The 17,025-nt window shown below is 39.6% G+C and overlaps 1 protein-coding gene across 5 annotated transcripts in view; it reads right to left on the reverse strand.

The window, feature by feature from the left end:
* The window catches only part of HECTD4 (HECT domain E3 ubiquitin protein ligase 4), a 173,800-nt gene that overhangs the window by 95,212 nt on the left and 61,563 nt on the right, over window positions 1-17,025 (reverse strand). For all 5 annotated transcript variants that reach the window (XM_081036945.1, XM_081036943.1, XM_081036944.1 and 2 more), the window contains exons 8-9: window positions 4,779-4,971; window positions 1,361-1,519 (exon numbers count right to left, since the gene is read on the reverse strand). In XM_081036945.1, coding sequence (XP_080893071.1) covers window positions 1,361-1,519; window positions 4,779-4,971 — 352 coding nt within the window. The remainder of the gene's footprint in view (window positions 1-1,360; window positions 1,520-4,778; window positions 4,972-17,025) is intronic.

Consider the following 17,025-nt stretch of genomic DNA (forward strand, 5'->3'; position numbering starts at 1 on the left):
AAGAATGCTTTTTAAAATATCTAAATTTGAAATATACTCCTTTAATGGAATTACAATAAGCAAATTATTTTAAGAGGCCAGAATATGAAATAATGGGAAATGGGAACAAGTAAACTGATTTTAAAACACTATACATGCCTAAGCAAATTTCAAGGAAAATAAGAACACACAAAAAAAGCTACTATACATAAAAGGAACATTTTGGGTTTTCTGGGATTTTTAGTTTTTTTAAATATGCTGACATACTTTATTGCATGTGATCACCAAAAAATAGTGTGTGATACATTATCCTTTTATTTTTACAAGCAGGAAAACTGAGGCTCAGAGGGGTTAGATGATGTCCCTAAGGTAAGAAAACTAGAAAATGGCAATGTAAAAGAAACACTTTTGGTTCTATGTTTTATCTCATTTGCTTTTTCTGAAGCCAAAATCACACTGCTGTAATTACTCTAGTATGCCTCCGTCTTTTAAAAAACTATATGTACTTTTAACATCAATGAATTTCTGCGTATATTATTTTGCATTATATATTTTTTGTTTAACATTTTATATTCCGTGTTTCCCCGAAAATAAGACCTAGCCGGACCATCAGCGCTAATGAATCTTTTGGAGCAAAAATTAATGTAAGACCTGGTCTTATTTTAATATAAGACAGGGTCATATACAATGTAAGACCCAGTATGATATGATATGATATAATATGATATGATATGATATATGATATGATATGATATGGTATGATATGATATGACATAACATAATATGATACTGGGTCTTATATTAATTTTGTTCCAACAGACGTATTAGAGCTGATAGTCCGGCTAGGTCTTGTTTTTGGAGAAACATGGTATGTCCTAAAATGAAGGTATTTCACATTTATTCTAATACCTTGAGAATCCTATCACAGTTGGTAGAACTCTTGCTGTGTCACAATAAATAATGTGACAATACATTTCCTAAAATTTTCCTGAATTCATTACTTCTAGTAATTTTTAGGATGATAGTTTTCAGAAATGCACTATTATATCAACTACAAAAACTATATCTTTAATTCCTCCTAGCCTATAACCATATTGACAAGTTTTTTGTTGTTATTATCAAAGACCTATTGCCTGAAAGAGAACTGACTCTGGGTGGTGAACACACAATGTGAGATACAGATAGTGTATTACAGAATTGTATACCTGAAATCTATGTAACTTTACTAACAATTGTCACCCCAATAAACTTTATTTTTTAAAAAAAAGTCCTACTGCCAACAACTGTTTAATAGAGAAAGTTTAAAATCATTAACAGAAAAGCCTTAAATTTCAAAGTTGAAGACAAATCGGGAAAAGTGCCACAAATAAAATTCACTTACTTTTTAAAGACGACAAACCACTTGTTCCACCAAAAAGAGAGCGGGTGGCAGAGCTGCCTGACCCCCCTGGAGGTGGGACCAGCATCACCAAGTACGTGCCACAGGTATATATGGGCGTCTTCCGAAGCATTTTTAGAGGTAGCCCACAGCTAGTATTTGCTGATAAAAGGAATGAAAATGGTGAGTAGAAATATTTGACACAGATTAATTTGATTACCAAAACAGATTAGAGTATAATGAGGGAGCTCCGAATTCAAAGAAGGATATACCCTGATTTAGAAAATAGAGCAAGAAGTAATAATCCAAGGAAAAAATAATGATCTCTAGCTCAGTACCCTGCCCCAAGCCTCCTGTTACATGATCTGAACATTTCTCAAAGGTGTCCCCAAGAGTCAATGTGCCTGTGTCTCTAAAAATTCGTTCAAAAGGATGAACCCTCATGTGGACTAAATCTCAAAATAAAAGAAGAGTTCTACTGTTTGTGTTTCCCCCAGGAAACTGTACTCCAATAGAGACCTTCTCATTTCTTCTAGAACAAGTTCTCAACAGGTTTGTGGTATTACATTTATTACAAACAGCTTTGAACATGAAATCAGCCAGAAATTCAACCTATAGCTAATTAATAAAAGCTTTCACTATATCTATCACAAAATAATTTTATACCTGCATGATTTATGATAACCCATTACACATTTCCTTTCTTTTTAAGGTCAGTGATATAAACAATCATTAAGAAAATAATGAATGTGGGTTGGCTGGTTAGCTCACTGGTTAGCTCACCAAGGTTGCCAGTTCGACCCCCCCCATGGGCCACTGTGAGCTGCACCCTCCTTAAAAAAAATACAATAAAATAAAATAAAATAATGAATGTCTCTAATCAAGAAGTATAAAAATGTACTTTAACCTCCCTTACTCGCTGGCAGATCTGAAAACACAGAGAGAATTTAAGGATTTTCTGTATTAGTTGAGTGAGAACTCATGACAGCAACAGAAAGCCAGAGTACTTTACCAGGGTATAAACTGTCAGGGTATAAAATATAACTGCCCAGAAAGATGGGAAATCTTTAGATGGCTTACATTAGAAAAATGACACCTAATCTGTCTGATATTTGTTTTGAATGTCTGTGCTTCTAAAAAGCTCCATTTATAAAAAAGTCCAAGCCCCAACAAGTATACTCTTCATTGAGGACAAATTCAGGAGCATAAGTTTCCATAGGTAAGAAACTCGAAAGGGGCGATGACTGGAAAATTAGCAAGTTTGTGAGCATAACTTTTTCAGCAAGATTTTAAGTAGACTTACTCTTGTTAACATGGTAATAGGTATTAGTTTATCACAGAATAAAAAATTCCAGACCCTCTGAATGTTGAATAGCCAAAAATTCACTTAGCTTGTAACTGGTGAATTTTTATGTAGCACTACCATGTGAAACAAATACACAGAGAATGTACATGAAAGTACAATGAGACAACACATTTAGACTACAAATTCCTGTTTTCACAGAACTCTAAATACACCCTTGCCTGCTGAGTTTTCTTTGATTTAGCTCATATTTTCTTATCCAACATTCCTTTAGTATTTAGGTGGGTTCAGGGTAGGATTCAATTTTCTTCCAAGGGACAAACCCAAAGGAATTCTTTAGCTTGTCAGGAATATGTTTATTTAGATAAAAAGAATGGTCCTCTTCAAAGTATTCCCATAACTCAAATTATCCACATGCCCAAGGCATAACAACTATTAATAATTCACCACTTATACTCCATACAACAGAGACCTGTGGAAATAACTATCCTTCTTAAATCCTAATATAAACTAATAGTATTTAATTTGATAGTTCATGAATTAATCACAAATATTTTCTCTTCTTAATATGTCAATGTATAAAAGGATTCAAGCATAAAATTGCATTAAGTTCATTAAATATATATTAATTCAGATACATTTTTCTATATATAGCATCTTTTTCTAGCCGTTATCTTGGACTACAGTTGATGATTTATTATAAATTCACATAGTCGGTATGCAATCTGTAAATTCTTCAGAAATAATGGTTCTTAATCTTTTGGAGGCCATAGGTGACCTTGGAAATTTGATGAAAATTATGATGGATACACGAAGATGTTATTTAAAGCTGGGTGGAGAGCATGTTTATGACCCCTTAAAGGCTTATCCCAGTTAAGAACTTCTGCTTTAAAAAGGCAGAACAGTGTGTTTCGTAAACTACCTTTTATTACGAAAAGGAGGAAAATAAGAACACATAAATTTGTCTTTACTTGTATTTGCATAAAGAAATTCTGTAAGGATAAAAACTAATAAATATAGATATCTATAGGGGGCAGGCTGAAGGCAAAATATAGGCTGCACTAAGATGTGGGAGTAAGATTTCTCTGCATACACCTTTTTATTTTCACTTTGAAACTCTGTAAATAGATTATCTATTTTAAAACATTAAAGTACAAACGCTAAATGATAAATTCTAGAAAAAGCAATCTCTGCTGTGGAAGGGTTGCCTCTTACTTGCTTGGTCAAGATTACATTTAGTGAAGCTGATAAACAGGAGCTTTTTACATTCATGAAGCCTATGCTAAACATGAAATCAATTAACTGACACCAACGGAAATGATGAGAAGGCATTTACAGTTAAAGACAAAGCCGTTTTGAATAATTAAAGATTCATGCTAACTCATGTTCATAGACAAAAAAATATATCAGTTTGGAATAAAAAAAAAAAATGGACAATGACTGGAAAGAAATAAAAGGGTAAATTCTGTAAAGCCAAGTACTTTTATGGCACATTGAAAGTGCTCAATAAAAAGTCTTGCCAGAATTCCACAGGCAGCTCTCACTAGTTACAAACTGAACGTATCAGGCCATGAAAAGACATGCAGGAAATTGAAACGCCTATTGCTAAGTGAAAGAAGCCCATCTGAGAAGGCTACATAATGTCTGATTCCAACTATATGACCTTCTGGAAAAGGCAAAACTGTGAACACGATAAACAAATCAGTGGGGCCCAGGGTTGGGGATGGATGAATAAGTGGAGCGCAGAGGATTTTCAGGGCAGTGCAACTACCCTGTGTGATACGGCAATGGTGGACACATGTCATTATACATTTATCCAAACCCACAGAACGGGTACCACCAAGAGCGAAACCCAAGGTAAACTATGGGTTTTGGGTGATGACATATCCACGTAGGCTCATCCACTGTAACAAATGTACCATCTGGTGTGGGATGTAGACAGTGGGGGAGACTATGCATGTGTAGGGCCGGGGTACATGGGAAATCTCTGTACCTTCCGCTCAATTTTGCGGTGAACCTAAAACCGCTCTGTGTGTGTGTGTGTGTGTGTGTGCGCGCGCGGACTGCTGCTGAACAAAGCTATTCCAGGTTAGGAGGTGCTGAGCACAGGGAGCATACCTGCTTGGTCCTCTTTCAGGGTGTTGGAGATGGTGGAGCCAGTGAGGGCGGCCAGCGTTGCCGACGGGGAAGCCCGGTAGCGGGAAAGTCTGCTCAGAAGCATCTCGTTAATGCTTTTCGCAGACTCGCCCTCTTTTCTCATTAGAATTGTGCGTTCCTGAAGCGGATGGGCTACATACACACCATTTTCAACCTAATATTTAAAGAAAAAGAGGTGCTTAAATGATATCTGTTTCCATGTAGTCAGCAAATTTCTATTGGAAAATTGCATCATTGTGATCTGGTTCCTCAAAAACATTTCCAAAAACTGCCCTTGGGTAGAGGTAACCTCAAAACTTAAGTGCTCCACAGGAACTACTAAGAACAAAAGAAAGGCTACGTTTGAGAGCTTTCATTTCGCATACTAGCCCAGGTTCTAAAAGTAATAGGCCAAGTTTAATAAATTCTATGAAAGGTCATTATTAAAATTCCTTATATCGAATTCCACAGGCAGCTCTCCCTAATTACAAGCTTCTGACAGGTACCAGTACGATGAGAGGAAAACAAATCAGTTTCTGATTTACTATTAAGTACAACTATGAGGATGAGGTCTTCTTGAAATATAATTAGTGGCTAAACTCCAAGCTCTGTATTAGCAGCAGTTAACATTAGCCCCAGCTGCTTGGGTACTGGCGGAGCAAGGGAGAGAAAGGCAGACTTTGTCTGCTAAAAATATATGCCAACGTCGACTGGATCCTCGCTGCTGCTTGGCAGTTCCTCATTCATCACTTGATTATTCCCCAGCGAAAGCCCTGCGGTGACGATTCCAAAATTCCTTTCCCAGTGTTGAGCTTGACTTGAAGCAGACCACCTGGCTCTACTGCTAAAAAGATGCAGACCATTTACTGTAAGCTGCTTGCGCTCATCTCTCTTCCAACTCGGGAATCTTGGTATCCAGCCTCGTGCTTTCTTCCTTTTCTCTTGTTATAATTCAGACAGAGGAGGAAGCACTTCATTTCATGTTATTTAAAGTGAACTGTTCCACCACTGCCTCCTCTCTAACTGCTCCCTTAATTAACTCCCTCTGCCCCTTCCTCGTCAGTGTCTCCCTCTCTACTGACTTCCTTCTCCCTGGTTTCACGTAGTCACAGGTCTCTGAAATCTTAAATGAAACCATGGTGGCCCACTGAAATGCCATCCCTTTCCTCCACTTCCATTCGCTGTCAAATATCTCAAATATATGTCACATAGCCTCTGCATCACACTGCCCTCTTCCACACCGGGGCTCCTGGATCTGGCAGGGGTCTCAGAAACTGGTGCCACCAGCAACGGTGCCCAGGACTGGCCTGCTGCTGTGGAGATCAGAGGGAACAGGAGTGCGAAGTGGTAAGGCTTAGAAGAAGCAAATAAGAAGCAAAGATGGGAGTCCAAAGTGAAAGGTTGGTAACAGAAGAGGCAGGAGAAAGCAAGCAAATTCAGGAGCACAGCCAGGAAAGATTCCCAGAAGGAGCTATACAGAGTGGGGAGACTTTTATGACACATGCACAAATGATAAGGGAAAGGATTTCTTAGAGTCCAAAAATGTTGCTTCTATTTCCTCAATGCTGCTTCTTAACCCTTTAAAGTTCCTTAACTCGCACCACCAAACCAGTGGACATTCTTGATGGTCCACGAGTAACCTAAACCCAGGACCGTCCACATGGTTGCCAGCCTTCTTGGGGTTCTCCTTCCTCGGTCTTGACGGTAGACCTCAGTCCTGGTTTGCAGTTTTGTTTTTTGCACAGGAACCTGTGTACAAGGCACTGTGCTAGTGAGCAAAGCCAACACAGTCCTTGTCTTCCTTACTCTCCCTCTTATTTGCTGGTTCCACGTCTCCACCTACTAACAGAGCTTCCCTAGGATTAGACCTAATCTGGTGTCAGACCTCCAGCTTCCTGTTGACGGCACTTCCCACCATTCGGACTGAGGGAGAATGTCACCTCCTTAAAGAAGTCTTCCCTGATTACTAGATTACTAGTCTAAAGACTCTCCACCACCCCCTCAAGCCAGAGCACCCCCTCAATCACCCTGTTTTGTTATCTGCACCACACTTACCACTCTGAAATTACCTTATTCATTCATTTATTGTTTGCCCTTCTGCTTTCCCCGCCAGCTCCCCGCGTAGGGGTCCTGCCTGCCTTGTTCACCATAACATGCCCAGCACTTAAGAGGCGCACACAGTAAACACTTGATGCCTTGCTGAATAAACAATTAAGGGCTCTCCCCCAAATGCAATCCTACATTTCTATAGGCAGACCCATCCTTGCTACTGAGATCCAGGCCCGCTTTTCTAACTGCCTCCCACTCCCCGGCATTTGGACTTGAATAGCCTACTGTAGCCTCAAATTTAACACATTCACATCTTACCACATCGTTGTAACCCTGCTTTCCTACTAAATTAACTTTTACCAAGCCTCACTCTATTTACGTCTCACAACTCTAACTATACCCTTCAAAGGCATCCAAGATAAAAATCAATCACTTATGCTGGGCATTCAAAAGTATTGCTCAGTCTAAGAGAAAAACAATGGGTAACTTTAAAAAACTGTATTACAATGTTCAAGCACCTTGAAAATACAGCAAACCTGATACAGCACCTGTGAGAAGCAAAGCAGACCAAGGTGTGGGGCATAAGTGGTCAAACCGCCATACTTAGCGAAGCAGCTCTTCAGGATTGAAAAGCTACTGGTTGAGGAAGATGGGAAGAGGCTCAGAGGAGCACGAAGAGCACAGGGTGAGTGGTGACAAGAAGCTCCCCTCCCTGGCCCAAGCCACCGTCACCTCCAGCTGGACGACTGAACTAGCCTCTCGACTGGTCTCCCCATTTCCATCTGGGCACCCCATGCTTTCCGTTCCGCACACTGGTCAATGATCACTTACAGCTGTAAATAAAACCTTGTCCTTCCCTGTTGAAATCCACAGTGGCTTCCCAACACACTTATAATAAAAACTAAACTGCTGGTAAGGCCCATCGCGCCCACCACCCACCGACCGCTCCGCCTCGCCTCGGCTCACCCTTCCACACACCATCAGCCACAGCAGCCTTCTGTCTGTTCCTCCTGCAAATACCCTGCTTTCTCCTCACTCTGGGCCTGCTATTTGCTGTTCCCCCTTCCCGGACTACACAACCGTTCCAGTTGGCCCAGGACTGCAAGTCCCATGTCCTGAGAACTTTCTCAGTCCCAGGCAAACTGGGGTGGTTGGTCACCCCAACAGGATGGCCGACTGCTTTTTACCACTCAGGTCTCAGCTCAGATGTCCTTCCTCAGGAGGCCCTATCTCCAGCCAAACTAAAGCAGCTCCCACCTCCACCTGACCCGCTCTCTACCACAGTATCCTGTTTGATTTTCTCCCCAGCGCTGATCACTAGCTGAAATTACTTTGCTCTTGTTGTTTACTTTCTTATTGTCCAACTCCCCACACTCTAATGTAAACTTCTTGCTGCTATGCTACCCAGATAAGGCAACCTAGTAGGTCCTAGATTAATACCGGATGAATGAAAGGCATCTTCGCCATCCAGAACGTACGTAATTCAAAGAAAACACGAAACCCGTAGGGAGATGGGGAAAGGAACCTAATGTGTTCAGTACTCTGCCAACCATCTGTTTAGCAGAGAACATAACGGGGACAAAATAGCAGTCAAATTGTCACTGACTCTAAAGAACAGCCATTTATAGAGAGCACATAGGTGCAGGAAGAACTCTCAGAACAAAACAGAGGTGAAGATGTAAAACCTGGGATCTCAAAAGGTAGAAAGGAGTTACAGGGATTCTCAGGCGGGACGTGTCCAGTGTGGAAGTAACGGAAGCAGGCAGGAAGATTCCATGCCTCACTAGTCTGTAGTCTTCAAGTCCTCAAAAGGCCCGTGACTCTAAGCAGTACTGTCACACGGGTGGCCTCAGTGAACGACGTGTCCTGGCATCCATGCCCGTGGTTAGCCCCCTCTCACACAGACTCTGCGCTTGGCCTTTGGAAAGCACGATGCAAGCAGCGGCTCGATATGCACTTCTTCGCTTGAAAAGTTCCCATCCGACAGCCAGTCTCTGTGCTGTCAAGAGGTTCAGCCTAGGTCAAGGGAGAGGTCAAGGGAGACTCTGGAAGACGAGAGGCCACCTGGAATGGGACAGCCCCAGTCAAGCTCCAAGCTGAATGAAGCTGCGGGTGTGATTTCAGCTTCACCATGTGGAGAAGAACCACCACCCCGCTGAGCCCAGTCAACCTATAAATCGCTGCAGCTTGAAGTCGCTTAGTTTTACGGTGGTTTGTGGAACAGAAATACCCCAAATATGAGAAGAAATATGAAATACCCCAAATATGAGAAGAATTCTGTGATCCAAGTGTTAGAGGTTGTTTTAGATTAATAATAGTTTACCACTTAATTAGGTAGGGTATTCCTTACATTCCATTTCTTTACATCATACTCCTAACTATATTTCTGTAGTCTACCTTACACAATGTTAGTTATCTAATTCCATTCTAAGTTAATCAGAAATCATTTTGAGAGACAAGTTGGATGCTACTCGCTGATATCCATTTATTTTAGGTAATCCTTTAATCCTTTAGTTTTCCCTCAATCCTGCGTAGCAAGAGGCCTATTTTATAGATCAAATAGCTGATTTTTTCATGAAAAATACATTGGAAGGGCACTGGTGGTATTCAAGGTTCCAAAAATGTTTTTAGTATATTTTTTCTGATTATGAAATTGATATATGGCCTCTTCTATAGTTGTTTTGTCTCTTTGAGAGTCTACAAATCTTGCTTCAGTCTATCCTTGATCCAAAAGCTACAATAGACTTTTAAAAGCAGGTCCCGCTCAAACCTCTCCAAGAGCTTCCCATGTTGCTTGGAATAAAACCCAAACAGCTTGCAAGGGCCTACAAGAAATGGACCTGGATACTTCTCAAGCTCTATCTCCCATCACTCACCCTCTCATCTCTTCACTTGAGCGAGGTAAAGAAGAATGTGTATAATTAATCACCATTTGTGGAAAAATAAAAAACAAAAATATACATGCATATTTGTATGTGCTTATATTATCTCAGGAAGGATATAGGAGAAAATGTTAACATTAACTTATCTCTGGGGATAGGAGGCAGGGTAGGGTAGGTGAGACACTTGTACCATTTGAGTTTTAAAACTATGTGAATATATCATCTATTTTAAAAAATAATATTTTTAAAAACATTAAAACAATGTAACTGTCACTAAATTTGGAGAGAAACTTATCAGTACGTCCAAGTATCTGGTTGAAATCATAATTCTTTCCAATAATTCTCATTAGCCACATCTATGTAGCAAATATTTATACTATTTAGAAACCAAAATTGATCATGAATCAGCCAAGTAAAGAATTTCAGTATTCAGCCATAAAAAAAGAAGGCTATCCTAGCACTCGTGACAACATGAATTAATCTTGAGGGTATTATGCTAAGTGAAGTTAAGTCAGGCAGAGAAAGACAAATACTGTATGATCTCACTAATATGTGGAAGATAAAAAAGTTGAACTCATAGAAACAGAGTAGTATGGTGGTTGCCCAGGGCTACAGGGCGGGGGGAGATGTTGGTCAAAGGGTACAAACTATCCATCAGCAGGTAAGTCCTGGGGAATCTAATGCACAGCAGGACCACTACAGTTACTAATACTTTGGTGTATACAAGTACTTGGAATCTGCTGAGAGCACATCTCAAATGTTCTCACCACACACAAACATGCTAACACGTGAGGCGATGGATGTGTTAACTAACTTGCCTGTGGTCATCGTTTCACAATATATACATATGTCAAATATTCACATTGTACACCTTAAAAATATAAAGTGTTATTTGTCAGCTATATTTCAATAAAGCTGGGAGGGGGCAAAGAATTTCAGGTCTAGAGACCTTTGGCTCATCTAATCTAAAGCCCTCATTTTATAGATAAACTTTGTCCGATTTGGGCCCAAGCAATTCATCAGAAAGCTACGGCTAAGCCCTATCATTTGTGAATTTCGAAGCAAGGGATATTATCTATTCCATCATTTAAAGTTTAAACATCAAAGTTAAAAATACTTCAATGTCCGCACAATCGACTCCCTCTCACTAATTTCTCTCCTTTTTTCCTAACCTGGAAATAATCACCTGTTCTCCATCTTCTTCTCTCCACCTTCCTCCTCAACCGACTCCTCTGGCTTCCACCTTCCCACGCCCCCCCAACGTTCTTGCTAACGCTGTATCATCAAGGGCTTTCGTATTCGCCATTCAAAAGACCTCTTTCACGCTCAATCTTGACTTCCCAGCAGAATGCAATGCTGCTAACTAAGTTCTCCTTTCTATGAAAACGTACTTGTTTTCTGAATTAAATTTTTAAAGCCCATTTTAAAACTTTTAGAAAGATGAATGATGAAAAGCAAGTCTTGCAGCACCACTTCCCCTCCCCAGAGGTAACCAATGCTGCCATTTTTTTGTGATGCTTCCAACTCACCCATTCATTCAACAAATACTTAGTAAGCACCTACTGTGTGCTGGCCATCGTTCTAGGTGCTGGGGACACAGCAGTCAACAAAAATGACCGAATCCCTGCCCTCCTGGAGCTGACATTCTAGGCAAGGCAGACAGTGAATAAACAAATAAATGGGTAGTAATAAGAGCTATGAAGAAAAATAAAGCAGGGCAAAAGGAATAAAAAGAGACAGGATTTTATTTTGTATAAAATATTTTGTATGGAATAGTCAAAAAGGTCTTTTGGATAAGGTGATATTTGAGCAGAGACCTAAAAAAGTGCAAGAACAAGCCACGCGGTTATCTGCAAGACCACGTCCTGGCACAGAGTCCCCATCTGGGACTTGGCGTTTTGCGTGTCAGCAAGGAGGCCAGCTGTGGCTCGAGTGGCATGAGAGGGAGGAGAGTGGTAGAGGGCCCAAACCATGTAGTGCCTTCACAGAGGTAATAACATTTGGGATACACTTGGAAAGTAGAGCAGGCAGCATGTGCTGACTGGACACGGAATTTGGGAAGGAAAAAATCGAGAGTGACACTAAAGGGGGAATACTGAGCTTGAGGTGACTATCGGACTTCCAAATGGAAAAGTCCCATATGCTGTGCATACACAAAATAAACACCCTCATCAGCGCACGTCTAGAGTTCCGGGGCAGGTTTTGGCTGCAAAGCCAGGGCGGCATCATCAGTATAAAGAGGTGTTTAAAGCTGTAAGACAGGATGAGAGCAATGAGGGAGTTAGAGCAGACGGAAGGGTCCTGCAAATGGGTCTTGGTCACGTGATTGCTGAGAAGTAGGGAAGGCCAGACTGTGCAGGAACCACCAGTGAGAGGGGAAGTCCTGGGAGTATCCCATAAGCCAAGTGAAAACAGTTTCAAGAATGTGGGAGTGATAAACCACATTAAATGCTCCTAAAAGGTCAAGTGAAAAGAAGACTGAGTTGACCCTGAACTTAGTAATGTCCCTGGTGAACTTGGGAAGAGCTGTTTTGGTGGCGGGATTAGGATACAAAACTGACTGGAGTGAGTTCAAGACAATGGAAGGAAAGAACATAAAAACAGTACGAAGCTCTTTGAAGAGTTTTGCTGGAAAAAAGAGCCACAGACAGGGGAGTGGAGGCGGGTACGGGTCCAGGGAGTTGTGCTTTAAAGACAGGATATCCTCTAATGTATTTGTATGCTGTGGTGAATGACCCATTGAGCGAGGAAAGCTGTTCACCCAGGAGAAGGGCAACTGCAGAAAGCATCTGTCCCACCCCAACTTGCATTACACTGCAGGCAGCAAAACCAGTGTTCTGAACCTAGCTTTTTACACTAAACAATATAACGTGGAAATTAATCGACTTGAGTCTATGCAGAGCCGCCTCGTACTTTTTAACAGCCACAGTGTTCCATTCTGTGAAAGTACCATAGGCAGTTAGCCAGATATGAATGTTTAGCCTCCTGAGTCGGCATTTCAGAAGCTGCGAAACTAGTAGCCAGTGATACTTAAATTTTTCTTATTTAATGGGGAAAAATTTTAAACACATGCAAAAAATAGAGAATAGTACAAAGAACCTCCATATACCCATCATCCAGGTTCAACTATTATCCAGATACCGCCCCACCTGTTTACCCTATCCACCTTTTTCTGCTCAAGCATTTTAAAGCATATCCCAGACATCGCGCAGTCCCACTTCTGCAAACTGCACTATATCTCTCTCAAAATACGGACACTTTCTCATATAATCACAATGCCAGTATCATACTAAGAATAACCCTGTGGTTTCATCTAACACTTATTTTATATTCAAAATCCAAATTGTCTCCAAAAAGGTTGTTTTTAGAGTTGGCTTGTTTGATTCACATTCCAAAAACAAATCAGAGTATTCTTTGAATCTAGAGCAGGCGCCTTCCTCCCCAACTTACTATTTCATGCCACTGCAGAGGCTATTTCAGTTGTTCTATTTCCTTCAGGGCATGTATGGGCTTTTGATTGTATAACTATATGTCTAAAAATATCTTTATGTTGTCTTTATATTTGATTGATACTTTGATTGACCACCGACTTCTCGTTTGGAAATCAATTTCCCTCAGAATTTTGAAAGCACTACTCCATTTTTGCATCTAATAATGCTATTGAATAGCCTGGTGTTTTTCTTGAATTTCCCATCATGTGTACAAGATTTTATTTTATTTCTGGAAGCTTTAGAATCCTCTGTTTCTGATAATCTGAAATTTCAGGATGAAGTGCCACAGTGTGGACATTTTTCATTCACTGAGCTAGATAACTTTACATGTGGATGCCAGTGGCCTTTGTGATCTGTTTTTCTTGGATTGTATTTTATCATGTTCCCCTCTTTATTTTCTCTATTCTCTTCTTAGAACGCCTATTATTAATAGTAAGACTTTCCATGGATTACTCCTCCACATTTTGTCTTCTCTCTCATATTTACTGTTCTTCATCTTTGTCCTATTTTCTGGAACATTTCTTATTTTTAACCCTTCTATGAATTTTAAAATTTTGGCAATCATAGTTTTCATTTCCAGGGGCTCTTTCTATTCGCTGATAGTATTCTCTTGACATCCTGTCCTGTTTTATGAAGGCATTATCTTCTCACATCTCACAGACTAGTTAGTGTTTATAAAGCATTATTCTTCTCCTTTTATTCGCTGCTTTTCTGATATTTCATTTTCAAATTGGAAGCGTTCCTCATTTGTCTAGAGATCCTTGGTTGGCTGCTTTTTAAAAAAATTATTTAAACTTTTTATTAGGGTAATTTTGAAATGTATACAAAAGAAGAGGGAAAGGTATAATGAGCTTCCCATGTATGCATCGCCTGGCTTCAATAATTATCAGTGCTTCACCAATCTTTTTAATCTATCCCCATCCCCTCTATACACATACCTCTCCAAATTGGGGGGGGTTTGTTTGTTTTTTGTTTTTGTAGCTGCCTTTTTTTTTTTTTTTTTTTTTTTTAATTTATTTATTGGGGTGACAATTGTTAATGAAATTACATAATTTCAGGTGTACAATTCCATATTACATCATCAATAAATCCCATTGTGTGTTCACCACCCAGAGTCAGTTCTCCTTCCATCACCATATATTTGATCCCCCTTACCCTCATCTCCCTCCCCCCACCCCCCTTACCCTCTGGTAACCACTAAACTATGTCTGTGTCTATGAGTTCTTGTTTCTCATTTGTTTGTCTTGTTTTTGGTTTATATACCACATATCAGTGAAATCATAGGGTTCTCTGCTTTTTCTGTCTGACTTATTTCGCTTAGCATTATATTCTCAAGATCCATCCATGTTGTCAGAAATGTTCCTATATCATCTTTCCTTAACGCTGAATAGTATTCCATTTTGTATATGTACCACAACTTCTTTATCCATTCATCTATCGAAGGACATTTTGGTTGTTTCCATGTCTTGGCCACCGTAAACAAAGCTGCAATGAACATTGGAGTACACGTGTCTCTATAGAGAAATGCTTTTATATTTTTGGGGTAGATACCCAGGAGAGCGATTGCTGGGTCATATGGTAATTCTATTCGTAATTTCTTGAGGAACCTCCACACTGCCTTCCATAGCGGCTGCACCAGTCTGCATTCCCACCAACAGTGTATGAGGGTTCCTTTTTCTCCACAGCCTCTCCAACACTTGTTGCTATTTGTCTTGTTGATGATAGCCATTCTGACTGGGGTGAGGTGATATCTCATTGTGGTTTTTATTTGCATTTCTCTGATGATTAGTGATGTTGAGCATTTTTTCATATGTCTATTTGCCATTTGGAAGTCCTCTTTAGAGAAATGTCTCTTTAGGTCCTCTGCCCATTTTTCAATTGGGTTGTTCGTTTTTTTGTTGTTGAGTTTCATGAGTTCCTTGTATATTTTGGATATTAGACCCTTATCGGAGGAACTATTTGCAAAAATCTTCTCCCATTCAGTCGGTACCCTCTTTATTTTGTCGATGGTTTCTTTTGCTGTGCAGAAACTTTTAAGTTTCATATAGTCCCATTTGTTTATTTTATCTTTTACTTCTATTGCCTTTGGAGTCAAATTCATAAAATGCTCTTTGAACCCAAGGTCCATAAGTTTAGTACCTATGTTTTCTTCAATGCAGTTTATTGTGTCAGGTCTTATGCTTAAGTCTTTGATCCATTTTGAATTAATTTTGGTACATGGTGACAGATAGCAGTCCAGTTTCATTCTTTTGCACGTGGCTATCCAATTCTGCCAGCACCATTTATTGAAGAGGCTGTCATTCCTCCATTGTATGTTTTTAGCTTCTTTGTCAAAAATTATCTGTCCATATTTATGTGGTTTTATTTCTGGGTTCTCAATTCTATTCCATTGGTCTACGTGTCTGTTTTTCCGCCAATACCATGCTGTTTTGATTATTGTAGCCCTGTAGTATAAGCTAAAGTCAGGCAGTGTGATACCTCCAGCACTGTTCTTTTTTCTTAAGATTGCTTTGGCTATTCGGGGTCTTTTGTGGTTCCAAACAAATCTGATGATTTTTTGTTCTATTTCTTTAAAAAATGCCATTGGGATTTTGATGGGGATTGCATTAAATCTGTATATTGCTTTGGGTAATATGGCCATTTTAACTATGTTGATTCTTCCAAGCCATGAGCACGGAATGTCCTTCCATTTCTTTGTGTCATCTTCAATTTCTTTCAAAAATGTCTTATAGTTTTCAGCATATAAATCCTTCACATCCTTGGTTAAATTTATTCCTAGGTATTTTATTCTTTTTGCTGCAATTGCAAAGGGAATTGTTTTTTGTATTTCTTTTTCTGAGATTTCATTGTTAGTATATAGGAATGCAATGGACTTTTGTACGTTGATTTTGTAGCCAGCAACTTTACTGTATTCATTGATTGTTTCTAACAGCTTTTTGGTGGAGTCTTTAGGGTTTTCTATATATAGCATCATATCATCTGCAAAGAGTGATATTTTAACTTCTTCATTCCCAATTTGGATGCCTTTTATTTCTTTCTCTTGCCTGATGGCTCTGGCAAGGACTTCCAACACTATGTTGAAAAGCAGAGGTGATAGGGGACAGCCCTGTCGTGTTCCTGAACGTAGAGCAAAGGGCTTCAGTTTTTCACCATTAATTATGAGATTAGCTGAGGGCTTGTCATAGATGGCCTTTATTATGTTGAGGTATCTTCCTTCTATACCTATTTTATTAAGTGTTTTAATCATAAATGGATGTTGTATCTTGTCAAATGCTTTTTCTGCATCAATTGATATAATCATATGATTTTTGTCCTTTATTTTGTTTATGTGATGTATCACATTGATGGATTTGCGGACGTTGAACCATCCTTGTGCCCCGGGGATGAACCCCACTTGGTCATGATGAATAATCTTTTTAATGCATTGTTGTATTCGATTTGCTAAAATTTTGTTTAGGATTTTTGCATCAGTATTCATCAGAGATATAGGTCTGTAGTTTTCTTTTTTTGTGTTGTCCTTACCAGGTTTTGGTATCAGGGTAATGTTGGCCTCATAAAATGAGTTAGGGAGTACTGACTCTTCTTCAATTTTTTGGAAGAGTTTGAGCAGGATTGGTATTAGATCCTGTTTGAAGGTTTGGTAGAATTCACTAGTGAAGCCATCTGGTCCCGGACTTTTGCTTTTGGGAAGGTTTTGGATGACTGATTCAATGTCTTTACTGGTGATCGGTCTGTTTAGGTTTTCCAGTTCTTCATGGTTCAGCCTTGGAAGGCTATATGTTTCTAAGAACTTGTCCATTTCTTCTA

The sequence above is a fragment of the Rhinolophus hipposideros genome (assembly GCF_964194185.1).
Source record: "Rhinolophus hipposideros genome assembly, chromosome: 24".
NCBI classification, from domain to species: Eukaryota; Metazoa; Chordata; class Mammalia; order Chiroptera; family Rhinolophidae; genus Rhinolophus; species Rhinolophus hipposideros.